The sequence below is a fragment of the Kogia breviceps genome, chromosome 1 (assembly GCF_026419965.1).
Source record: "Kogia breviceps isolate mKogBre1 chromosome 1, mKogBre1 haplotype 1, whole genome shotgun sequence".
In the NCBI taxonomy this organism is placed as follows: Eukaryota; Metazoa; Chordata; class Mammalia; order Artiodactyla; family Physeteridae; genus Kogia; species Kogia breviceps.
The window spans coordinates 82,212,233-82,239,664 of NC_081310.1; the positions used below are offsets into that span (position 1 = coordinate 82,212,233).

General features: G+C 41.9%; 1 protein-coding gene across 3 annotated transcripts in view; it reads right to left on the bottom strand.

The window, feature by feature from the left end:
* Positions 1 to 845: 845 nt before the first annotated feature.
* OTUD7B (OTU deubiquitinase 7B) overlaps positions 846 to 27,432 on the bottom strand; it is a 54,141-nt gene continuing 27,554 nt past the window's right edge. For 2 of the 3 annotated variants that reach the window (XM_059077880.2, XM_067035324.1), the window contains exons 2-12: positions 24,962 to 25,111; positions 20,359 to 20,547; positions 18,265 to 18,492; positions 16,674 to 16,775; positions 14,795 to 14,922; positions 10,208 to 10,320; positions 8,397 to 8,524; positions 7,939 to 8,088; positions 7,244 to 7,358; positions 6,197 to 6,281; positions 846 to 4,969 (exon numbers count right to left, since the gene is read on the bottom strand). In XM_059077880.2, the coding sequence (XP_058933863.1) occupies positions 3,761 to 4,969; positions 6,197 to 6,281; positions 7,244 to 7,358; positions 7,939 to 8,088; positions 8,397 to 8,524; positions 10,208 to 10,320; positions 14,795 to 14,922; positions 16,674 to 16,775; positions 18,265 to 18,492; positions 20,359 to 20,547; positions 24,962 to 25,046 (2,532 nt within the window). In that variant the 5' untranslated portion in view covers positions 25,047 to 25,111 and the 3' untranslated portion in view covers positions 846 to 3,760. The remainder of the gene's footprint in view (positions 4,970 to 6,196; positions 6,282 to 7,243; positions 7,359 to 7,938; positions 8,089 to 8,396; positions 8,525 to 10,207; positions 10,321 to 14,794; positions 14,923 to 16,673; positions 16,776 to 18,264; positions 18,493 to 20,358; positions 20,548 to 24,961; positions 25,112 to 27,432) is intronic. The other variant, XM_067035325.1, reaches the window with a different exon arrangement.

A 27,432-nucleotide genomic window follows, 5' to 3' on the forward strand; every position in this document is an offset into this window, starting at 1 on the left:
CTCCATAAAGAGACTGAATCTTTAAAAAAAAAAAAACAACAAACTTTTAATATAATCTTTTACTTTTGTTGTAGAATCCAGTGTGAGGGAAAAACGTTTGGTTAAATCTTGTAACTCTCAATAAAACCAGCATAGATTAAGGGAGGAATTTGGAGGCCTCTCCTATAGTATACTTGCTCCATCAGGGCTGAGATGGAGAACGTAGGGTGGAGGGGTAGCACTGTCTTAAATCAAAAGGGGAAAAATAAGAGCCCTGAAAAATGTTCCCTCTCCAATAAAAACCTCAGTAGGTACCCCAGTGCCTGGATTAAAGGAACTAGATGCACTTATTTAAGCCTGAGAGATATCATCCCTCAACCAGGGCTTAGGGGTCTGCCTCTCCACTTCACCCACACCCTCCTTAACTAAGGAATTTGGCTCATTTTGAGTGCACATCATGTACCCTTCTCCTCCCTTTTCCCCAACACAGTAATTGCATGACCTTGCCTCTTCCACCCCCTCATCCTCCCCAAATACCATAAACCAACCAGTCTGTCTTCATTTTGCAGGCATTATTTTTTCACCACCCTCCCCCATTCCACAGCCCTCTCAAAGGATGAAGCAAAAACAAACTTTACTCATCCCTATGGAAAAACATCCATTGACTCAGGGTCCCTCATCTTTAGAACAGAGAGGGTTTTTTTTTTTAATGTGTCAATAAATAGTTACCTTCCCAAATTAAAAAAAAATTTTATTTCTTAATGAAAAAGCTAGAGGGCCTAAATAAAGCCCTATTTGACCATATTCACCCCTAGGCCACCCACCAGAATTTCCACCTTTTCTATTTGAAAAGAAGTCAAAAGCAGTTGGGATTGGTTCATTTATAAATCAGAACAAAAGCAAACATGACACAAGGTTTCCGTTTTTGTTCATTTGTCCTCAGTTTTTAAAAACAAAAGTATTAACTAGAATCTAATAACAGGTCAAATCCAAACACAGCAGTCCAGTGGAGAATCAACTTTCCTGGTTTTATTCTCTGGGAAAGTCCCTGGTCTGTTTCCATTTCTATTGGTCCAGGCCAAAATCCTATGATATAGATGGATGCCTACTGGAAAGCTAGGTGAGCTATGCAAATTCTCAGTGTGAGTTTGAGCCACCTGTTGTTTGGGTGCATGTTAGGGGACGAAGTTCATAAGGTGGTGGTCTCACCAGTGTTGTTCTAACCCCGGAAACAGGGTAAGGTGAGCAAGGCACTCACTTTGGGCACAAAATTTAAGGGGTGCCCCAAAACCCAGTAACCAAGATACTATTTTAACACAGTATATTTTGAAAATCAAAACTAATGTAAAAAAATCCACAATGAATAAAGTATCAAAATTTTAAATAAAGACAGGATTCAACCCGTACTTGCTCAATTCAGCGTTCCTTCCCTCACTCTAACCCCAGTCCTGTTGGATTCTGTCATTTTTAAGATTCTGATATTTTCTTCATCATGGATTTTTTGCATTAATTTTTTTAAAATACTGCATCAAAACAGTATTTATCTTGATTACTAAGTTTTTGGTATCTCCTTAAGTTTTGAACCTGAGGGGCATGCTTGTCTCACACTAGTCCCAGTCCTGCCCAGAAATATATACATACCCTCCTTTGGAACCTATCTCCTTTGACCTCATTGCTTTCTTAACACCAGGTTTGTTTTCAAATAAAAGCCTAAGAATTAACAGCCACGGAAATTATTAAATCAACAATCAGATTTAGAAAATAAGTGACTTTTCAAGTTTGTTGAGGAGAAAGGAAACTTTCTAAATTGTGAGCAGTTCCAATGAATAGGACAGTCTTGGCTGGCTTTGTTACCAAAGGGGAGATGGGATGACAACTTTCCTGATTGGGCAGAAGCAACACAGGGCAAACACGAGTCCCCCTAACACACACACCCAGCCCATGTCTGCCTTGGATCAAATGTGGGGATTACATTCCACAGGATGGTTTATGAGTACATACCTCAAAAGAGAAATCCAAATACAGAAAAATAGCCCCAATTAACACTCTGGACACTTAAGTACACTTATTCCCCTTCCTCATATGCACCCAGGAGTGTATACAATTGCATAGTTGAGTTTTTTTTCCCCCAGAAAAAAAAAAAAAATTAAGAAAAGGGAAAATTGGCCCAGGATAGGTCCTCCAGTTTAAAGCTCTTAGAAATGGTGCTGGCCAGAGCATAGGCTGTCCAGACTTGTGCTTTGTGCAAAATGCAAAGGAGCTCCCCCCTACTGTGTCCACAGACCCACTCCCACCCTCTGGGGAAAAGGATGGGGGGGTGGGGAGGAAGGGGGAAATCCAAAGACAGATCAGCTCATTGGGAGTAATCTGTGATCTGTGGTTATAGTTCACTAAAATATATTTCTCTACCTTTTTATAAATTGCCCCAACCCCTACCCCAAGTTTCAACATCAGTCCTATTATCAAAAATATCTCTTCTTACAAAGTATTTTTATTATTTTAATAAACTAACCACAGATTAAGGTCAGCTATGGCTTAACAAAAGAAGCCGGGACATTAAGTTCATTCTCCAAAAGTAGAGAGGAAGGAGAAAGAATCACTTAAATAGGAGGAAAAAAAAATATTTTAAAAAATGTTTTTGCTTGCTGGGGTCTTTCTGTTTCTTTTCTTTAAAAAAAAAAAAAAAAAAATTCCAAAAACTAAGTTGCTTTCTACAGAAACACAGCAGCAGAGGATGGTAGTGCTCTATTTAGGTTTTTGGTTTTGTTTGAAACAGTCTGGCCAAAAGTCTGTCCTCCTCCCACCCCCATCCCAAGGCGCACTCAAACCCAATATGTGGTTATTGCTAGTAGTTAAAAAAAGATCACCTCTGCACCAATTCACCTGGAGAAAATTCAACACACACAGCTGCTCTTCTCATCATTCTCTTGCCTTCCCCAGAGGGAACTTTTGTTGTTGTTGTTGTTTTTTAATAAAATTAAAGTCTTTAAAAAAAAATCACAACCTTCTTAGCTCAGCCCTCAAAAAGGATGAGAAAAAGATAGGGGGCAACTGGCAATCTCCTCTCAAACTAGAAGGGATGACAGATGGCTGTTTAGAAGGAAATCAAACTCAAGAGGAAGAAGATTCCCCTTTTAAGTTCCTCCCTTTCCCATCTCACTAAACTGATTTAAGCCAGCCCCCTCCTAATAAGCATCCATAAGCACACATTACTGCCTTGTCTTTCCAGATCCTTCAGGAGGAAAAATTTATCCAACACTAAATTTCTACCTTAATTCAACTCAATAGCAAATTTGACTAATTTCCCAGTTTCCCTCCACACTCCCAACTCCAACCACCATGTGCTTTTTTCCAACCTAAAAGAACTTTGGTCTGTTTTTTCTTTTATTGACTGAGAACCTCCTTTGCCAGTTCCTCCCCCAGACTTCTGCCCACCTCCCCACCCCCTCACATCAAATCTTCCCTTACACTTTCCCTTAGGTCCTGGGATGGACCCAAGGGGTTATGACACAGAGTTACCATCTTTCCCCCCTTGTACCTCCTCAGTACCATTAAGTCAAGATGGGCAATGGACCAGTACAGCCCTTGAGGCACCATCCAGCCCTGACCTGCCCTTGCCAGCCTGGCAGCTCTCCAGAGCATACACACTTAAAAGTTTCTGGCCAGGCTCACACAAACATTACTGCATTTGCCCCATCAACATGGGGGCTGGGTCTTATGAGCCAATTAATTGAGCTTAACTTTCTTTGTTTAGCCCCCTTGCCCTCCAAGGTTTCCCCATTCAGAACCTGTGCACCAGCAGCTCCCCACCCGGTTCACGTTCCCTTCTCCTCAGTTCTTCCCTGTAACAGCAGGAGCAGAAGTTGTTTGTCTCAGGGTGTCCATAGAAGCTGCAGTTCGGTTGTTTGCATTTGGTCTGGGTTGGGGGAAGCCCCCGGGGACCTCCAGCCCATCCATCTGGCTCAGGGGGCTCTCTGTAGCCGTTGCTATAGGAATCAGCCACGCGGAAGTGGGGTGGTAACAATGCACCCCTGTGAACTCCATCCTTGGAGTGACTGCCTGGCTCCAGAGAAGGGATGCTGTCCTGATGGGGGTAGGGTCGCCCAGGAGGGCACTGTCTGGGGAAGGTGGCATATGGTGGCAGGCCCCCCCCACATGGCCCCCCTGCCATCTGCCTCCGGGGCTCCTGGCAGTGGACTCCACCCCCAGAAGGCCGAGGGACAGTAAAGCCACCGGGGTAGCCAGTAGACAACGCCACCACCTTGGACTCTGCTGGAGGGGCAGTCAGCAGCTCCTCCCCGCCATCTGGCTCTGGCTTTTTGGCTGGAGGAGGCCCACTCCCTACCCCTCCATTCATGATCTTCCTCTCTGCCTCCTTCTGCTTCTGCTCTGCCAGGAATCTCTCCTCAGCATCAGAAAGGTAGCGTTGGATCATCTCCTCCTGATATTGGTGACGGTGACCCATCTTCAGGGTTCCAACAAAAATAAACTTCCCCTCCCCTTGCATTGCAATCCTCAAAATGCTCAGGCTTTGCATCACCTCCTGGCTATACTTGCTCCCTCCATTACCAACAGACTCAGATGTGGGCTTCTCAGTTACAGGCCCATCCCCAGCTGCCTCCTCCTTGCCACCCTTCCAACTCTTCAGTGAGTTTTTCTTCTTCTTCTCCAGTGTCTCAGTGCCACTGCTTACCCCCAACCCTGTTCCCATCCCTCCAGGCTTAGAACCCTTGCTGTGCATCAGGCCTCCCATGTTCTTCTTGAGCTTGCTGCCCAAGGTTTTGCCAAAGCTGCCCAGTTTGTTAGCCACAGAATCTGCTCTTTTCTTGTCCTTTTCCCGATCTCGTTTTGACTTCTCTTTCCGCTTGCTGCCCTCATTGCTGGCAGAACTGCTGCCAACTGACTCCTTGTCTGATTCCCCAGACTCAGGAGTGGACCGGGGCTCATCTCCAGCTGAGGCTGTCGGGGACTCAGGCTGGGCCAGGGGAGCCTGGAAGAGACAAGAACGTAGCTGACAGATATAGGATGGATAAACAACAAGGTCCTACTGTATAGCACAGGGAACTATATTCAATATCCCATGATAAACCATAATGGAAAAGAACATTAAAAAAGAATGTCTCTATGTGGATAACTGAGGCACTCTGCTGTAGAGCAGAGATTGCTACCACATTGTAAATCAACTATACTTCAATAAAAAAAAATTTTAATTAAAAAGAAAAAAAGAATGTGACTGACAGTTATCCCATTGGTCTGGGTTGAGGGAAGCCCCCAGGAACCTCCAGCCCATCCATCTGGCTCACAGGGCTCCCTGCAGCTGTTGCTATAGGAATTAGCCATGTGGAAGAGGGGTGGTAACACCCCTATGAACTCCTTCTTTGGCGTGACTCCCTAGTTCCAGAGAAGGGTTGCTGTCATGACAGGGGAAGGGTCACCCAGGAGGGCACTGTCCTTCCCCAGCTCATCAGCCCTCCCATGAACCAGGGAAAGAGGTATCTAATATCTAACTTTTATCTCACCCCCTGCAATTTGATGCCTTTCTATTAATAAGGAGATACCAAAATGAAGCCTGGATTTTGCTCTTCTAGAACAATGGGCAACTATACAAATATATGGCCTCTGGGTGAGGAGGGAGAATATTCTATAGACACTAGAATGGCCTTTATTATAAATTTCTCTATGCCAAATTCTGCTCAAAATTAATCTCAAGGAAGTCTTGAATAACCACCCCAAGTCTTAACCATTCTGCATCCCCTCAAGTTCTAGACATTCAGCACTGGAGTCCATCAGTTGGCCCTTGCTCCTGTGCTCCTGTTCTATGGATAATAATGACATCCTCAGAACCTACTGTATCAGGAGCTCTTTAAGCTATTCTGTCTCCTCTGGTGCCCAACACAGAGGTCTATGTACAGAGGGCTTGGAACAAAGTAATAAAAATCTCAAGTTCACCAAAAAGTTCAGAAAACTTTTCTTGAAGAGTGTGTTTTAGTATCAGAAAGAAGAGCCTGGCTGGTGATAAGATATACAAAGGGCACTAACAGGTAGAAAGGCAAGAAAAAGTGTCGTTTGGAATTTATCTGATATTTTCTAGTTATTCCTAACCTTGAATCATAAGCCACTACTAAGAAGAGACTCAGAAGGAACCACCACCAGATTTCCTTGTTCTCCCTGACATGAAAATGAGGACATGCAAGGGTGGCGTGGGAGAAGTCCTCACCTGTGCATCCGAGGACACTGGGATCCATTTCACATTCATGTAGCCATGCAGCAGATGCAATTTGACCTCTAGGGACAGGATTACACTGTGAAAAGGAGAAAAAAAGAATTTCAAAATACTGTGACCTTTAAAAAGCCGAGCAGTGTGATCCATTTGGGAGGTAGGGTGGGATAGGGCTACATGGCTGGGAACTCAGACAGGGTTGAGTTTGAATTAGGGCTCCACCAATTACTAAGCTTTATGACCTTGAGCAAGTCACTTCAACCTCCCTGAAACTCAGGGACGGGTTGATAATGGGTATAGATAATAATATCTATCCTGCAAGGTTGCTGTGAAGATTAAAATAGTATTTGAAAAGGGCCCAGCACAGTGTCTGGAAACTAGGAAATACTTCCTAAACAGCAGCCACTATTATTGTTGTTGCTGTAAGTATTACTCAGAAGGAGCTTTTCATAATTAGGTGAGAACTTATTTAAAAAGCCATAAACGCTGGGTTTTTAAATCAAACCATCTCAGTTGGGTTCAGTTTTAGGAGCCCGAAGAAGGCGGCACTGGCTAAGAGGTAAGGGAGGAGCTTTTATATTCATAAGCTCTTAAGGGAAGTTTGGAGGCAGGAGGAAGCCAACTTCTGGGAGGTGGCAGGGGGGTGGAGAACAGATTTTTCTTGCTGTTTAAGTTCCAGAAAGGCAAAAGCCCAGAGCAAACTGTTTTGGATCAGCTATTTAAAACCCTTCTCATTTGGGCTGGGAGAAGAAGTGTGATTTGATTATCTTGATTTTCTGATCACTGTTTTGGGGATTCTGCAAGAACACTCCTCATACTGTAAGGAGATCCCAGAGTCCTTTGTCTTTCACAGGGAGAAAAGGCAGCTAGCTGCAAGAGTCCTGGTGCCCAATCTGTCTCCCTCCTCTCCATCTTCCCAAAGACACTGGAACTAGGATGCGACTGTCTTTGCCTCTGAGCTGAGGAAAAGTCCCTGGGAGACGGACATCGTATGTGGAAGAGATCACAGCTACAAAGCAGATAGAAAGGCTAGGCTTGCCTCACCTGGCCAATCGGACATTGTCACTGTCATCTTTGCCCCACTCCCAGCCCTTTCCAGGGTCCACAGCAAAGTGCAAGGGCAGCAGCTTATGCTCTGAATCTGTAAGTGGGATCACAGCTGGGAAGGAAAGAAACATGATCAAGGAGTCTCTTTGAGGAGAGAGGAAGGCAACCGAACACAGACTGACTTCAGTGAAAAGGAGGCTGAACCATAACAAAGATCTCTAACTGCAGTCACTTCTCAGTTCGTAACATGTGAGTTACATTAGCATTAAAAAACTTAACAGTCAGGTTTTCCCTTGTAACCCAGCACACAATTTAGGCCACTAATCTCCATGACCTCCCACCAGTCAGCTAGCACCCATGATGTTCTTGCCAGTTAATGGAGATTCAGGGAATTCAAAGTCATTATCAAGACAAATATAGCAAAGCATCATTTGGAAGGTACTATGACCTTACTGTATTAGCTCTACCCCAGAGCAGGGAATACAGGCTGTGTTTTTCTCCAAACCTTTTTTTTTTTTTAAATTTTAAAACCTCTGTATATCTTATAGCTTAGTAAAACAGTATCAACATGCACTGTCTGAGCTTGCATGTCACTTAATTCTTTCCTCCTACATTCTCTCTCATTTCAGTTTTTCAAAGTGAAAGTAAAGCAGACCGAAAGACACCAGAGACACAGACATTGCATTCCGCACCTTGTTCCTTGGCATTCTCCTTCTGTTCCATGGACACAAGTGCAGAAAAGTGGGCCTGATCGTAGGCGAGCACCAGAGGGGAGCGGTGACACTGGCTGGGTGGAACCTCCAAGGGCAGATAGATTCCCCCAAAGGGAATAGGGGCGAATGCTGCAGGAAACCACGGAGATTATTATTAAGGCTATATTCTTGCCTAGTGGGAAATCCCTCCACCCCACTCTGCCAGTTGAGCCCCCCTCTCATTCCAACCCATGTTTAATAATTCTTTCCTAAGAAGCCACATCAATTAACCTCAGCTGCTTTACTCTGAATCTCATAAGAATTTTGCCTTGTTCTAATTTATACCTTGTTTTTTTCCCAAGGGTCTATATAACCCCTTTCCTGCCCTCCTTCCTGTGCTTAGCCCAAGGCTCTGCAAATAGGGCTGCTCAGGGTAGACTGAGGACTGACTGACTTACCTTCCCCGCCAGAGTCCCTCAGCATGGTGTCTGCCACAACGACTATGGGCCTCCTAAGCACGTGGGCAAGGACGAAGACATGGAATTCTTCCAGGCTCTCATACACAGGCTCTTCTGAACTCTCCACCCTAGAGTTGCAGGAGGCGAGAGAGTGGAAGGGGTGCAGTGGAAGGGAGAGGGAAGAAAATAAAACAAAAGACCCATGAAAACCAGCTCTGCAAAGAGGAAAAACCAATGTCCCTTCCTTGTTTTCCAGTCTTAAGGCTGCCACACACACAGCTGATTATTTTATGCTACCATGGCTGTTTCTACTTCCGTTTCACAGATGGGGAAATACAAGAAAAGAAATATGAAGGTTCAAGAGTTAAAGTAGTGTTAGGAATCGGCATGTAATCCCTCTCTTAATACCCATCTTGTTCAACAACCTTCCCCAATTCTTTGTCCAGTAGCTCAGTGTACAGCTGTGTAGCTTCATCCTGCTTATCACTTTACACACCACAACCACCCACACATCACACTCACCACGTCCTATCAAAAAAGGATAAAACAAAACACAACAGGAAAGAAACAAAAAATCCCTCCTTCTATGTTCACTTACTTGAAGAACAGCCTCACCCATCTGCTTAGTAGCCTAATCAGAAATCTGTGAAATATTTACTGTTCTTTATATTTCATCTGCAATTAATCACCTGGCTTGACCAAGTCCATCTTTTAAGTGTCTCTTGTAACTGTCTCCTCTGGCCTATCTGCAACCCACCACTCTTGCTCACACCCATTACTACTACTCCCCTCTGCTTCATCACCCACTCTTCTGTCAGTGTGTTCAGATACATGAATTTGCTCCCGTCACTCACAAACTCACAATTTAGTGGCTTCCTGGCCCCTAAAGCAATGTTATTCAACATTGGGTGCTTGCTACAATGCAGATTTCTGGGCCTCACCTCAGTCCAACTCAACTGGACTTCCTTAGGGTGGAAGTCCAAAAATCTGCATTTTAAACAATCCTCCTAGATTATTCTTATGCCAAATAAAGTTTGGATAGGTTATAGTTTTTTAACTTTTTAACTATAGAAAAATTTTAAATTTTAAACATATTCAAAACTAGAAAGAATATTATACTAAACTCTCATGTATCCATCACCCAGCCTCAACGATTATGAACACATGGTCAATCTTGTTTCACCTAGACCTTGATATACTTTCCTAGGGATGGCCCCCACACCCACGCCACCCCACCACATTATTCTGGAGCAAATCCTAGACATCATATAATTTCATCCATGAATACTTCAGTTTCAATCTCTAAAAAATAAAGGACTCCTTTTAAAAATGGCCACAATACCATCAATACCACACTTTAAAAACTTAACAATAATGTAGACATTATTCACATTTCCCCAACTGTCTTATAAATGTCCATACATTCCAGCTGGTTGATGTGTCTCTAAAGTGTCTTTAAACTTAGATTCTTTCTCCCTTTTTGTTTTCTTTGTCTTTATTTATTGAGGAAGCCAGGTCATTTGTCCTGCAGTTTCCCAAAGTCTGGATAGAATACAATTTTAATTCCTTAGTGTGGCACACAAAACTCTGGACTGCCTAGCCTCATCTATCATTCTGCGCCACATACTCTATATTCTGGCAATACTGAACTACCTGCATTTCCTAGAACGTACCATGCTGTTACACCCTTCTGTGCCCTTGCCATGGCTTCTCTCCTCTAACATCTCCTCTAACATCCTCCTAGCACAGAGCTCTTTGGACACTGAGGACTCAGCAAAGATTTCCCGCTCCTCCAGTTAGACATTACTTACCCACCACAGTTGGCTCCGTTGGTACCTAGATGCATGCGGGGCTCACTTGAGGCAAGCTTGATCAGCTCATTCCATTCCTTCTGCCACTCCTCCTCTGTGTACACCAGCCCCGACTGTGTGAAAGACAGGCAAGGAATATCAAGCAATTAGAGGCTAGGTTCAAGAGGCAACAGCCATTCCAACTCACTCATGTTACTCCACTCCCTATTCTCTTACCACTTGGCTAACAATTTGTACTACAAAGTCCAATCTCTTCTCCCTTTTATAGTCAGGATCCATGAAAGAATGTCTATGATCACTCACACTTCTTCCATCCTTTTCTGACCCATTGCAGTCTAGCTTCTGTATCTGCCCTCCAGCCTATGCCCCCTCCCTCACCCCCACAAACTACTTCACCTAACTGACTCTAGCAAAGACAATGACCTTCTAATTGCCAAATTCAGCAAACTCTTCAGTTCTCATCTTTCTTAGCCGTCATGTGGCATTTGATCTCCTCAAACTTTCTTTTTGTTTAGCTCACACAACACTACTTTCTCTTACCTCTCTGAACTCTGTCTACCTCAAAAATATTGATGTTGTGTCAATGATTTTAGCCTTGGTTCTTTCTAGGTTATCTTTTCTACTACTATAATCTCATCTACTGCTATCTACATGCTCAGGATTCAAAAATCTTCTTCTCCAGCCCAGATTTCCTCTTAATTTCTATGTTTACATCCAGCTGCCTACTGAAGACTGCCACCTGCCCATGACTACCTCAAACTCTGTGCAGTCAAAACTGAACTTCTACCTCTTCAAAAACCCTCTCTTCCTGTTTTCCTACCTTTGTAAACAACACTATCACCCAAACACCCAACTAGAAACCAGGGGGTTACCTACAACTCCTCTCCTTTCACCCATCCCATACCTGGATCCTTTAGTCAACAATTATTAAGCATGAACTACTGTAATGGACCCTTAATTAGTTTTACTACTTCCAGTTATACATTCTTATGATCCATTTTCTACAATGCTACCAGAAAGATTTTTCTAAAATTAAAATCTGATGATGTTTGCTTCCTGCTACAAATTCTTTTAAAACCTGTCATTACCTATTAGATACAGTTCAAACTCCTTAAGCATAGCATAGACTCCACTTCCAGGCTCCCAACCCATTTCTCTAATATCATTTAATTAGACATAGTTCCTTGAATGCACTGTGTTGTTTTATACTTCTGAGCTTTTGTCTAGGTTGTTCCTTCTGCCTGGAGCAGCCCACTCCATATCCACCTGGTGAATAATTTCTCAACTGTCAGGAAAAAACTCAAGTATCACTCCTCTATGAAGCCATTCCTAAACCTCCCTGGTACATCAACCACTCACTCCTTCCTTTGTGCCTTCCTTCCTCAACTGCCATGTAGACTTCTATCATAGAAGTCATAACCTGTTACTTTGTTGCAATTATGTATTTACATGTCTATCTCCTACTACTACTCCTAAGAACCAGGACCATGTTTTATGCAATATGCCTAGTACCTACTATGTGATCAGTAAATACATGCTCAGTAAAACTATTGATTTTTATTAAAGGGGCAGAAGCAGTAGTACAAACAATCTTAAAATACCATATTGGCTTTAGGATGTATATGATGATTTGGAAGAAAGTCTATATTATTAATTATATTTGGCCTATATAAGTGTTAAAATGAGTTTATACTTTAAACACACATTGACATAGTAGAAAGAATCACACTGTAAACATGAGAGGTATCAGAACAAATTTAACAGGAATTAAAGAGCTATGGTGACCACATTTTACTTTAACAATAAAAAAAAAGACAAAGCTATTTTCAATGTGTAAAATTCTATCACAGATTTTTTCAACTAAAAATACAAAAGAACAATGCACAGATTATATATGGGGTGCTCTGGTCACTCTGATAAATGGTCCCTGATACACATTCATGAGGATCTGTCTCCCTCTTGCTCTCACCCATTTTTGTTTGCTGTTTTTATACACACAGCCACTAGGTGGTGTACCCTCCTAGGTTGAAAATGTTCTTACTGTGTTTTACCACCATTTTTAACAATAAAACAAGGAGGCCTGGGAAATCAAAACCAATTTAGTTTGTTTGTTGTTTGGTACTGGCTAAAGGTAGCTCCCCAGTCTGTCACCCCCTTCCCCACCCCACTATAATGCTATGAATGGTCTGAGCTAAAACAATTATCTCGTTTCCATATGGAACTTTCAATGTGCTGAGCAAAAGGAGTAAAAAGATCGCTCCTTCAATATCTACTATCCTCCAGGCATGTATTTCCATTTGAGGACTTTGAGAGGGAATAGATGGCTGACCAAGAATAGAAGTTGGGTATTTCTGGGTCTCCTGGCTAAATACCATCATAATCTAACCTCACCTTTAAAATAGTAACTATAACAGCTTAATATAGCTGGAATTGGGCCTACCTATCCTCTGACTGTGGCTATCATGTCTACTTTACTAGCTGGCATGATCTGGTTTGGTCTTTACCTGTCTCTGAAGTGGTCTAATCTAAGGTTCAGGTATAGCCTGAATTCAACAATGAGGAAGGCAAACTCTAGACTGGCTCTATCTCAGACCAAAAAAGCTCTCCACATAGTCCAGCTCAGCTCACCAGACTGCCAGGGGGGTTGGTGTCAATAAAGAATGCTGTTTACTTGGCCTTGCCCCTGTGCATTTCTTTCCCTCAGGAATCTTCTGGGGCAGACTGGCTGATCAAAGACCAGATTCTGATCTTAATATCATCCTAATTTTAAGGTTGAGTTCTTTATTTTGGGGAAAGAAACATAACACATTCTACTTCCATATTTTAAATCTTGAGAACATAAAATTCTAATAACTGAAACAAACAAAAATCTGTTAGTTCTATATTATGGCCAGTTATGATAGAGCAATAAAAAGAGAGGGAACGCCTGTCAATTGGCTTCCCTGGTGGCGCAGTGGTTGAGAATCCGCCTGCCAATGCAGGGGACACAGGTTCAAGCCCTGGTCTGGGAATATCCCACATGCCGTGGAGCAACTAGGCCCATGAGCCACAACTACTGAGCCTGTGCTTCTGGAGCCTGTGCTCCGCAACAAGACAGGCCGCGACAGTGAGAGGCCTGCGCACCGTGATGAAGAGTGGCCCCCGCTCACCGCAACTGGAGAAAGCCCTTGCACAGAAACGAAGACCCAACACAGCCATAAATAAATAAATAAAATTTAAAAAAACAAACAAACAAAAACACAATTCAAAAAAAAAGGGCTTCCCTGGTGGCACAGTGGTTGAGAGTCCGCCTGCCGATGCGGGGGACATGGGTTCATGCCCCAGTCCGAGAAGATCCCACATGCCGCGGAGCAGCTGGGCCCGTGAGCCATGGCTGCTGAGCCTGCGCATCCGGAGCCTGTGCTCCGCAACGGGTGTGGCCACAACAGTGAGAGGCCCGCGGAGGGAAAAGAAGCTGAAAATTAGGTTTCTGAAGAGATATTCCCATATTAATGCCAGAAACACCCAGCTTTATATACATGGCAAAAATAAAAAAGATATACATGAAGAGCAGGAGATAAACATAGAAGACAGAGAACCAGGGCAAAAGGAAATAGGAAGACTCATTATCTTTATGTAACTGTATAACATCATTATTAAAGGGAAGGGAATTGGCAAACTTTTTTCTGTAAAGGGCCAGACAGGAAATATTTTAGGCTTTGTGGTGGGGCAATGTGCAGCTTCTATATTCTGCTGCTGTAGCACAAACACATGTAAATGAACTGAGTTGGGGAGGCTGTGTTCCAATAAAAAATTTTAACAAAAACAGTGGGTGGGATTTGACCCACAGGCCATATTTTGCCCAGCCCGTTTATAGGGATGGAAAGTACAAACAGTCCAGTGTTGCTTTTTTTCTTTCTTTTTTTTTTTTTTTTTGGCTGCATTGTGGTGGTGGGGACTGAACCCGGGCCATGGCAGTGAAACCGCCGGAGTCCTAACCACTGGACCACCAGGGAACTTCCCAGTGTTGCTTTCTTATACGAAAGCAGCCTCAACATTTACTAACCCCCTGAGAAGTACCAATTAAACTCAACTCAACATCTGCTGAACTTCTAAGAAGTACCATTCAAACTCATGCTTTTACAATTTTTTAACAAATAAACTGAACATACGAAAAACAAACGGTATATATGGCCAAAACTATTTTTACGCATTTACATTTCTATAATGGTTGAAAACGTAAGTCCTTAAAAATTGGTCTAGCCTTATTATAAGCAAAAAAACAAAACAACACAAAAATCCTATGAGCTTGTCATATTTCATTTTGCAAAAGACTGCCACTAAAGGCTTATTGAGTGCCTATCGGGTAGAAAAGCACAGCGTTAGATACCTCCTCTACAAGTCTCCACTTCCCCACACCAATTCTCATAACTCTATCAGAAGGCATGCACCCTATGGTGGTATCTGAATTTTCAACCATTTCCAGGATTACAAGAGGAGTAACACTGACCTAAGCACCTAAGTAGGAGACATTTCCTACTGGTAGGCACTGAGCATTTCCCCTAGGTAACTTCGGGAAACAAAGTGCTCCTGCCCAAGCTCCCTCACCTCTTTATTCTGCTGAGTTTGCTGCCACCTCCAGCGCCGTTTTAATGCTTCCTTCTCTGCTCCCTTCTCCATTAGTGCATATAAAGCTTTCCGTAGCATCAAGTCCCGATCATGGAAACCCCACATCCCTATGGCAAGAAAACATGATGGTTAAGACACCCTACCTTGACTCAACTCCACTTATTAATTATGATACACAGACCCTGGCATGAAGGAAATCAGGCTGAAGCCCAGGTTCAAAGAAACCCCTGCTGTGACTTGGGGGAAAGGTCATCAAGAAAGAAAAGATGTTCCTATTCTGGAGGTTCAGAAACTTTGAGAACCTGAAAGTGGGGGATATACCACATCCTACAAACTCCTGAGAAGAAGCCTTTACTTGTGATACGAAGTCTAACAAATTAAAATACAGAGTGGGAATTCCCTGGCCATCTAGTGGTTAGGACTCCTCGCTCTCACTGTCAAGGGCCTGGGTTTGATCCCTGGTCAGGGAACTAAAATCCCATAAGCCTCGTGGTGTGGCCAATTAAAAACAAATTTCTTTTTTTTTTTTTTTTTTTTTGTGGTACGCGGGCCTCTCACTGTCATGGCCTCTCCCGTTGCGGAGCACAGGCTCCGGACGCGCAGCCTCAGCGGCCATGGCTCACGGGCCCAGCCGCTCCGCGGCATGTGGGATCTTCCCAGACGGGGGCATGAACCCGTGACCCCTGCATCAGCAGGCGGATTCTCAACCACTGCGCCACCAGGGAAGCCCAAAAAACAAATTTCTTTAAATAAATAAAGCAAAATACAGAGTAGCAGCAGATAAGATGGGTCTGGCACATGGCAATCAGCATCAAAGCTTGAGGGGTGGTTGGAAAATGGAGACTTTTTTTAAAAGCTAAGGCAAATAATATATTGAATTATAAATAGGCATAACAATTTAAAGAAAACAAGTCAATAATTATGTAATATTTTTATATGGTGACAGATGGTAACTACACTTAACATGGTGATCATTTTGAAATATATAGAAATTTTGAATCACCATGTTGTGTGCCAGGGTATAACAATGTTGTAGGTCAATTATACTTCAAAAACAAACTCATAGAAAAAGAGATCAGATTTGTGGTTACCAAAGGCAGGGGGAATTGGTTGAACGTAGTTAAAAGGTACAAAGTTCCATTTACAAGACTACTGAGTACTAGGGGTGCAATGTACAACATGATAAATATAATTACACTGCTGTACGTTATATATGAAAGTTGTTAAGAGAGTAAATCCTAAAAGTTCTCATCACAAGGAAAAAAGAATTTTTTCTATCTCTTTAATTTTGTATCCATGAGATGATGAATGTCCACTAAACTTATTGAAATCATCTCATAATGCTTGTAAGTCAAATCACTATGCTGTATAAAACTTATAACAATGCTGTATGTCAATTATATCAATAAAACTGGAAGAAAAATAAAGAAAAAGAAAAATACATCATTCTAGATTAGACATACATTAAAAAATAATAAACAAGTTTCACAGGGGACTGATGAAAACGTATCTTTTTATATACCAAAAGAATAAATACTTAGTGGAATTATATGCATACACATACAGTATACTGCTTGCTTACTGCTGCGCATTACTTCTGGGGGCCAGTTCTCAGAGTGGGACTTGTGCTAAATCCTATGTACTCCATACGATTTCTCAACAAGACTGAAAAACCAGGGCAGGGTTCTCTTCCATCTCCTCCTGCGCCAGTGAGCGTGCACGCACACACACACACATAGCCTTGCTCTGAGCCATCACTTCTGTCTAAAATCAAGAATGGTTGGATCAAGTCCTTCACATGAGATTTAACTACTGCTTCCTTTCTATGAGGGAATGAAGGACCATTTTCAAGACTCACCAAGAGAGGCTGCGTGCAGGAGGCAGTTTCCATCTCCAGTAGTTGCCAAAGGAAGGAGCCTCTGACAGGTGGGGTCCACACTCACCCACCAATTCAAACGCCCTACAGAAACAGGAGGAAAAGGAGAGGAGCAGATGATGCATAGGAGGAAAAGGAGAGGAGCAGATGATGTTCTCCCTACTTCCCTATTTCTAAAACAGACTCCAAATTTGCCTCATCTAGGAAGCCTATCCAAAATCAAACCATCACTCTATTACTCTGTGTATCTTCTTCACTTATATCTGGTTCATCAGAATCTGGTGAGCACAACTGGTTAGATCAGTGGTTCTTAAGTAGGGACAATTTTGTCCCCAAAGGGACATTTGGCAACGTCTGGAAATAAGTTTGGTTGTCACAAGTGGTGGGCGGATGCTACTGTCAGGTAGTGGGTAGAGGCCAGGAAGGCTGCTAAACACAATATAATGTACAAGGCAGCTCACACAACAAAGAATCATCTGGTCTTAGGTGTCAGTAGTGCTAAGATTGAACAACCCTGGGTTGGATGATGAGGCCTAGGTCATAGGTCGAAATCTGTGCTGGCTACTTGGTCTGGCTCTGATTTCTTCACTCTGGTCAGGAGACCAGCAGACACTGTAGCAATAAAGGTCAGCATAAATCCATCATCAGTAAAAGAAAAACAACCCAACACATATATTCAAAGTGTCTTGCAGGTATCATCTGTATATATGACAGTAAGCATGTCACCATGTATGTGGTACGACTTTAAAGACACGAGAAATAAGACAAAGCACTTAAAATACCCAAGAAAATGAGTCTCAATTCTGTAGTCATCCTACAATTGCTGATCCATTACTTATATAAGGAAAATATTTTATGAATGATGCTTAAAAGTTTTCTTGAATTACTGGACAGTCTACTGAAAGAAAAACTCGCCTATAATCACAGCAGTCAGATAAACTGCTTACTACTTAAAAAATTGTAAATAGATGCACACGATTAGTATAGAAGGGCACAAAGTGAAAAACACAACCTTCCCTTTCTGTGCCCCCACCTCCTACCCCCCGTCCTTCTTCCATGGGAGGTTTATAATAACTGACTAGCTTTCCCAGAAATCCCAGCTGCCTCACCCCATCATCCCAACAAATTTTAAATATAATTTAAGACAAACATAATTTTAAAGGTAAATAAATCTTTTGGGAAAGGTTCGTATAAATAAGTGTGACTTAGTTTAGTCACCACTGTGCATCATCTACAGCATTGGTTCTTTCTGTCCACAAGGTGTTCCAGAGCCACTTATAATTCATTTGTATTTTTTTTCATGTATTGATTTGTAGGCCTTTCACATGTGTATCTGGTTTCCCTTCAATCAAACAGGAAATTTCCAGAGGAAAGTGTCTTATTTGTGTCCTTTCTTTAACTTGAAGAAGGACCTAGCTCAGTACATGTCTCTCTGACTGACTGCCAAGTTTGACTGCAATCAGTGAGACCTCAGGCTGAGACTGGAAGCTGCTTGTCAAGCCCAGCCCCTCCGCGTGGCTGCCTAGAGGTGGAGAGCAGAGGGAAGAGCATGGGAAAGGAAGTGCTCACTGACCTGCCTGCTCCAAGGCAACCAGCATGGACTGCTCAATGAGGTCTCTCTCTATGAAGCTGCGAAAGTCTTCATTGTACACAGTGAGATCTGGAAGCTGGAAGGCACAGATGGGCATTTCCAGGGGGTGCTCACTGCTCCCCCCACCCCCACCATTGGAGGAGACATGGGACCGGGCCAGGGAAACAATGCTGGAGCTGGCGTGGGAGATGCCCCTAGACAGGCGTTTTTCTGCAATGAGAAATGGAGTCACCTTAGAACAAACACAACCCACTCAGAGAACTTTCCACTCATGAGGTGATGGTTACCTCATGACAAGGTTTCCAGTGAGGGAAAAACTGTAAGTCTAACTGGCTACCAAATTTCATGACCCTCTTTTTCATGCCAAATACAGTTGGAGAAACATAGAAAGTGGCATTTTCACAGGCACTCACATTAGCACCAAATATACGTTCCTCTTTCTACCCTTTTTGCTCCATGACACTGTCTTCTTCCACTTCCATTTCCCAACATAGCCATTCATTTGGCAACTTAGCCATTGTTTGGTGGGAGGAAGAGGGAATAAGGGAAATGGAGTTTCATTTGGCTACACTGAGTCAAATAATCTCTGATAATTTTCAGGGCCTTGGAGAATGTAGAAAAGGATTTCCGTTATAGAAAATTAATGACAAATCTTACACATTCAGGAACTTTCTTATCTACCATCAATACATTTATTTACATTATTTACTACAACTTTTCTTGATACTCATATTTATCAGAAATTTATAGGTACAGTCAATTCTTACTTAACATACTACAGAGGAAGGCGGTAATATAGATAGTGCCCCAAATTATTTCATTTGTTTTGAATACATGGCACTTATAATTCTCCAGCAGATATTCCAGTGTGATCATAATTTGCTCAGTATAGTATTAAAATTCATTTGCACGGCTTGTGTTATATAATGACTATCAGAAAGAGCTAAAAATTATATTGGGTATCAGGTCTTAATCCAATATTTGCCAGGGATGATGCACAAACTAAGTAGTTAGTCTAACGTTATTTTATAGTGTTATTTTTTAAATTCTTTTTAAAGGTATTTTAAAAGTACCACATGCCCATGGTAAAAAATCAAAATACTACCAAAAGGTTTGAAGTGTTACAAAGAAATGTCCCTCTCATTCAAAATTCCTGATCCCTTCCCCAGAGGTGACGTTTTGTATCCTTCTAGAATTTTTTTGCCGTGCCATGTGGCACGGTATGTGGGATCTTAATTCCCCAACCAGCAATTGAACCCGTGCCTCCCTGCAGTGGAAGCACGCAGTCCTAACCACTGACCACCATGGAATTCCTAGAATTTTTTATGCACATAGAAGCACAAATAACTTTTATAATAATTTTTAAAAACATAAACAGGAACATGCTATATATACTGTTCTACATCTTACCATTCTCAATAGATTTTAGAGATTTTTTTCCAAAATAGCACATCAAGTTCTACTTAATTCTTTCTAATGGCTTCCAAGTATTCCATAATATGGATGATTACAATTTATTTAACCACTCCTCTACTAATGGATAATTAAAAGTTGTTTGCAAGCTTTAACCTTCAAGCTTTACACTACATGTCTTTGTGTCTATTTATGAATTAGGTATGTATGTATTTATTTAAAAGGATACACACCACACAAAGATACACACACATACAACACATATATGATAAATTCCTAGAAACAAAATTGCTGAGATAGAGTATACATGCATTTAAAAATTTTGACAGATACTAATAAATATTAACAAAATGTCCTCCAAAGGGGTAGATGATAGTGATCCTTTGAATTCTATCTTTATGTGTACCTTATCTCAACAATTAGATCGTTATTCTTCTTCCTCTATCTCTTTGAAGAAGGCATTTATACAGGATGGCACTCAAGATGCAGAAAGTGAGGGGTTCCAGCATCCGGACAGAATGAGGTCATCTCTGATCATTTGGCTGGGGAGGTGGGGGAGGAATGGAATAATCTCCAAAGGATCACTAAATTCTCTGACTTGTCAGCAGCTGCCTCCCTTTCTTTCTACTCCACATACAGAAACAGCCCTCAACACCCCAATACCTTGAACGATGTCATCCTGCCGCTGTAGGGTGGGTCGGGGAGGGCGAGTAGACTCTCTATCAGAAAACCCTTTCTCAGGGGTCCTGGAGCCACCACTCCCCTCACTAAAGGGTGGGGGCAGGTTCCCAGCATGGACCTGACGTAGCTGTTCAAAATCACTGAGGGCGGCGCTCACATCCCAATTCTTTCCTGTCAGGACACAAAGCAAAAAGTGAATTGGGTGCTGAGAGTATAGAAAAATTAAGGAAAGATACAGAACCATCATTCTAAGCATCTTATCAAAACCAGTGAGCATATACTCACGCGTATTTCAGTCATTCTCCTTTTCCTTCCCCTACTTTAATTTCCTTCATAACACTTCGATCTGGAATACCACAACTTCTTCATTTACTTATTGTCTATTTCCTAAGAAAGCCCCGTGTGCATACAGAATTTGTCTCTCTGAACTGAAAGGGCCCTTGGAGACCTAGTAACCTCATTTTACAGATAAAGGAAATGAAGCCTAAAGAAGTAGAGTTACTTGCCCAAAGTCACGGCTAGTTCAAACCAGGGCCTCAGCTGGACTCAAGCCCAGGTCTCCTAATTCTGAGATCCAGAGAGTTCTGAGGCTAGATGTGCTCTGGGGTGTCCTAAACCACCTGAAACTGTATACAAAGTTATAAGTATGTGCGTTTTTCTAAAGAAAGAGCTGATAGCTGCCATCAGGTTATCAAAGGGAATTGTTAATTCCCCTCAAATTTAAGAATCACTATTCTGCTGAAGAAAACACCCAAAGGACAGATTTGTCACAGCAGATTTTTCAGTTGCTTTCTCCAGTTGAATTAGTCAATAAATAACATATTGCATAATTGTTCACGCTTCTTTCTGTTCTATTCCATTTGTCACCACCTTAATTCAATTCCTATATCACCTAGTGTCCCACCTCCAATCTACTCTAAAGGATCCCATGAGATTAATCTTTCTACAGCACAATTCTGATCATTTCAGTTCCATAATCAAATTTTTAGTGGCTTACCACTGCCTACAGAATAAAGTTTAGCCTCCTTTGTCTGCCATTCAAGGCTTTCTATGACCTAGCCTACTTTTCTAACCTTTCCTCTGTGCTTCAACTTCCCTGGCTATGAAAGTGGAGGTGATACCACATAGGATTGTTAAGAAGATTAAATTAACTGAAAGCACTTAAAACAGCGCTTGGCACACGGAAAGCATTATATACGTATTTACTGCCATTGTTGTTATGCTTCTTGTTATAATTATAATTCTCCAGTTAAGCTGTATTAATCATCCACGCCAGATGAATTTACTTCTGAGCCATCAGATTCACCTCTTGCTCCAACTCCCTTTGCTCATTCTGCACTCTGCGTCAGTCATACTGGCCTCTTTGCTGTTCCCAGAAACGTGCCAAGACTGCTCCCACCTACAGCCTTTCCACCAACTATTCCCACTGCCTAGAAGGCTCTTTCTCCAATATATCTACACAGACAATTCCTCATCTCCTTCAGATATTTGCTCAAATGTCACACTCTTAATAAGGCCTACCCTGACTACCCAACTAAAAATCACAACCTACCTCATCATTACCCTTACCATTTTCTACAGCACCTAACACCTTATACTATGTACTTTACAATTTACTTGGTTATCATGTTTACTGTTTATTGACTATCTCTCAGGCTAGAATGTAAGGGCAGAGATTTTTGTTTGTTTGGTTTTGTTCAAGCATCTAGAACCTAGTACATTATAGGTACTCAATAAATATTGTTAAAGAATGGAGGACTTCTGTTCTGAACCAATGAATGAATAAATGATTTGTCTTGAGCACTGGATAGTTATCTCCAACTGTCTGCTAAAGTCCTTAAAATCAGGTCCTCCTAACAGTCAACATGTCTAAAACTGAACGTCTATCATCTTCCCTCCAAGCTTGCTTCTTCTCCTTCTTCTATATTCCCTAAATCAGTAATGGCATCACAGCCCCTCCAGGCCAGAAACTACAGTCATTTCAGCTCTTCACCATTCCTCAGACCCCACTCCTCCTCTTCCCTCACTATCTACTCAGTTCTCAAGGTTGTTTGTACCCTTGAAACATTTCTCAAATCTATTCTTTCTTGTCCATTTTTATTGTCACTACCCCAATTCAGGTCCTCATATTTTCACCTGGTCTTTTGGGAGGGGGGTCTCTAATCTCTCTACTCTTAGTCTCTCCCCTCTATAATTTGTTCTTTACACTACAACCAGAGTTAACTTTCAAAGGAAAAAGCAATAGACAGAAAGATAGAGACAGAAAATGAGGATCAGGTCCTTTGGTTCCCTTTCTAAATTATACCTTAAATCTACCCACTTTTCATCCTGCTGTTACCACTGTAGTCCAAGTCACCATCACCTCTCACCTGAACTATGGCAACATTCTTAACTGATTTTACCACTTCATCTCTGGCCACCTTCCAATCAGTTCCATATCTTTTATCAGTACACTGTTCAGAAACTCAAACCCAATCATTTCACTCCCCTGATTAAAATCCTTCACCAGCTTCCCACCAAACATACACTGAAATGCACAACCCTTACCATTGCCTACAAAGGCCCCCCCATATTCTGCTTACTGCTTATCTAACCAGCTTCCTACCACTCTTTCTTGTACTACTCTTCCTACCTCGCTCACTATCAGTGCCCAACTCTCTCCCACCTCAGGGTCCTCGTATAAGCTACTTTTTTTTACATAAACACTCTGTGCTACATCCCTTTGTCTTGCTACTCCTGTGCATCCTTCTGTGTTCAGTTCACATGTCACTTCTTCAGAAAAAGCCTTTCTGCACTCTATATCCAAATTAGGTTTCTCTCTTAAGACTTCCAGAGCACCCTCAACTTTTCTTTCATAGTATGAGTGTGTGTGCACATGGGTGTGTGTGAGAGAAAGAGAGACGACAGGCAAGCATTAACTTGTAACACACTTGTTAAAAGCCAGACTCTGAAACCAGATTGCCTAGGTTCAAATCCTACTTAACTTCTTGGACCTCAGTTTTTAAGCTGTAATACTGGGATAATAAAACCTATTTTGCAGAGTGGTTGTGAGAATAAAGTAATATATATCAAGTGCCTCACACATATTGAACACATAGAAGTGTTCAACACATGTTACAAGAGGAAGAGAAGGCATTTGAGCGGAATCTGGAAGGATGAGGAGAATTTCAAGAAAATAATGGAGGAAAGGATACTGCAGACTTAGGAGACACCTTAATATGATCAGGGAAAGGAAACAGGTCAGGCCTGGCTGGAGCACAGGAACTGTGGGAGAAGGTAGTAGGAGTTGAAACTGAAAATACAAGTTAAGGGCAAAGCCATACTGAATTAGCAAACTAGAATTTAAACCCTGATCTTCCATTTCCAAACCAACACTATTCTCATAGGTGCCTAAGTAAATGTCATATTGCCACACCTTACTAAGGGCTGACAACCTAGAAAATTACCTGTGTGTGCTAAGAACTTGCTCCTTCCCCCACAGGCTCACCTATTTGCATCATTATATATTTTCACCAAAAAGCATCTGTTAACTATGACTCTAAACAAAGACTCCTACTGACATGATGCCAAGCCTAAAGGACCTTAAAATCTAGAACATTCACACTTACATACACATACAGATATAAGTAAACAAAAGCAGCTAAATGAAAACATTAAATTAATCCACTCTATATAGAATGACCCATACAAGTTAGGGAAGGAAGGACAAAAAATATGAATGATCCCAAATATGACAATCTAATCATTTATACATAAAAAGGAAGTCTTACAGATCTAAAAATATGGTTTTAGTGGACTAATATCAAATTTCACTTGCATTACCTGAGCTTAAATTGACAGTGGATCTGTGTTTTATTCCCATCCTACCACTAATCTCTTCATGACATTTTTTTTTTTTTTTAGATTCCATATATATGTGTTAGCATACGGTATTTGTTTTTATCCTTCTGACTTACTTCACTCTGTATGACAGATTCCAGGTCTATCCACCTCATTACAAATAACTCAGTTTCATTTCTTTTTATGGCTGAGTAAAACACAGACCTACTAGAGCATGGACTTGAGGATATGGGGAGGGGGAAGGGTAAGCTGTGACGATGTGAGAGAGTGGCAGGGACATATACAAACTACCAAATGTAAATTAGATAGCTAGTGGGAAGCTGCAGCATAGCACAGGGAGTTCACCACTGTGCTTTGTGACCACCTAGAGAGGTGGGATAGGGAGGGTGGGAGGGAGGGTGACACAAGAGGGAAGAGTTATGGGAACATATGTATATGTATAACTGATTCACTTTGTTGTAAAGGAGAAACTAACACACTCTTGTAAAACAGTTATACTCAAATAAAGATGTTAAAAAAAAAAATTGACAGTGGAGAAAGCTACCCAAAAATTCAAGGTGAAAAGGGAATTTTGCATTTTAAAATTATGGTGGGTCATAGACAAAGTAGATTATTAGAAGTAACAAATGTAAGGCCTACCATACACAAACTGTCTTTCTGATCACCTTAAATGTTCCAAATCATCCTAACAATAAATATCACATCTTATTTTCTCTCTTCTCTTTCTCCCCCAAAGACTCCTTACCTTCCAGGAGATCTCGGGCCAACCCTGGCTCTGCTCCTGTGGAACGGACAAAATCTGACAGGACAGCATCCATGTCCAGGGTCATGTGATCATTAAGTACTTTCAGGCAGCTGATGTAGGGAGGACATAGATCAAAATTCAGGCCTCCACCTGAGGAGAAAATAAACACATAAGGCCCAAATTACACTGGAACGGGATGATCATAGCCCATTTTCAGCAGCTTCCTAACCAAATGGGGAAACTAACTAACCTAGCTCATTCATTTCAGTAGAATTTATTATAAAGAGTAACATTTCAGGTGTCTAGCATTACAGTTCAACATCTATAAACACTACAGTGATCACCATCACAAGTCTAGTTACCATCCATTACATACAGTTCACCCATTTCACCAATATTAATTTCTTAACTACTACATTAACCACAAAACCATAATACCACTCCAAATAATGCTCTTCCTCTACCTTTTTAGAGTATTATATTTCTACCCATCAGTTTGCTTATCCAAACTAATGGAAGGAAGCAGCAGACTACCACCCTGAAGAATTCCCCACCTGCATCATTCTCTTACATAGCACCTGTTTATTTCCTTCTTGGCACTTGATATACCTTGAAATTATTTTAGTTGGTTGCTGTCTAGCTTCCTCCTCCAACATAAAAGTTTCTTGAAAGTACAGAGCTTGTGTGTTTTGTCCACTAATGTATCCCCAGCATGTATCCCTTGGCACAGTGCTTGGCACACGGCTCTCAGCAAACATTTTACTGAATGAATGAATACTATACACTGAATAACTTTAGAGTTGAATAGTACTCTGATGCTAGCTGAGGAAATGGGAGGAGCAAACTGGTATCTAAACTTACTCAAAATGGGGACTTCCCTGGCAGTCCAATGGTTAGGACGCTGCGCTTCCACTGCAGGGGGAATGGGTTCAATGCCTAGTCGGGGAACTAAGATCCCACAAGCCGAGCAGCGCTGCCAAAAAAATTTTTAAAAATAAGACTACTCAAAATAAAACAATCTGCGATTATGCAAAGTAGAGTGGAGATCCCAAAGGTTCATAACAAAGGTCAATCTTTGTCTACTAACTTCATGAACCCAGGAAACATGCCTTTCTCCACTCAGGACAAATGACCACCAAGTAAGTTTACGTGAAAAAGATTGCTTCTTTCAGACTTGACTTTGGCAGAAACTATGTCCCTGACCTGTCGGCCTGGCACCAATCCACATTCCTCTGAAGTTAGCAGTCCCAGAGGAGGGAGCAATAACTGAGTGAAGAACAACTTCTCACCAAAATCTGCCACTTAAGGCAGGTTTACAGTTCTCTGTAAAAGAGGACTTGTTGGTAAAGTCACCAGGCACATACCTGTCCCACCACACCCACCAGTCCCCTGCTTTGGCAGAATGCCAAAAGTAGAGTTGTCAAAGGCAACAGGGTGGCTCAGGTGACTGTCTCTTCAGAAGCATCTCCTTCTAAACAACCTAAACTCTAAGGGTGATTCTCAGGTACTTTTTCATCACACCTCCCCTGACCCCAAGACACAGTTTCCTTAGTGGTGTGATCAGATCCTAATTATCTAAATTCCTTAGAAATAGTAAGGCAAATAAACAGCAGTGATTTGTGGGTTATAAAACCAGTAGGCCACTAACTTAATAACTTCATGTAGAATTTTTTTTTTTTTGGAGAGAGATGGCAAAATAGAAAGTATTCCCTCTTGTACTGTTCCATGAGTACAAGAGGTCCAGGAGCAGAGGGACATGTTTAATTCCTATTTGTAGCCGCAACGTCTAGCACAGCATCTACATTACTGTTGACAGTCAATAAATGCCTGATGAATAGATGATTAAATGACTAACTGAACCTCCACATCAGCCACCACCAAACCAATCAATTTGAGGCTTAACTCAGAAGATCAGAAATGTGAGGGTGGGACTTCCCTGGTGGCGCTGTGGTTAAGAATCCGCCTGCCAATGCAGGGGACACGGGTTCGATCCCTGGTCCGGGAAGATCCCACATGCCGTGGAGCAACTAAGCCTGTGCATCACAACTACTGAGCCTTCACTCTAGAGCCTGCGAGCCACAACTACTGAGCCTGAAAGCTGCAACTACTGAAGCATGCATGCCTAAAGCCCGTGCTCCACAAGAGAAGCCATCGCCGTGAGAGGCCCGCACACCACAACGAGCAGTAGCCCCTGCTCACCACAACTAGACAGAGCCCGCACCCAGCAATGAAGACCCAATGCAGCCAAAAATAAATAAGTAAATAAATAAAAACAAAAATAAATTTAAAAGAAAACATAAACAGAAGAGAAATTCAAGGGTACTTCATCTTTCACATCACCCCACTATTTCTAATGGTCTGTCCCAGTCCCAATCCATCTCTCAAAGTTTTACAAACTCTCCTTTCTAAAGAGACATCAACATACTGTCACTTCCACCACCCTCATATCAGAAGAGTTCTACCTACACTTA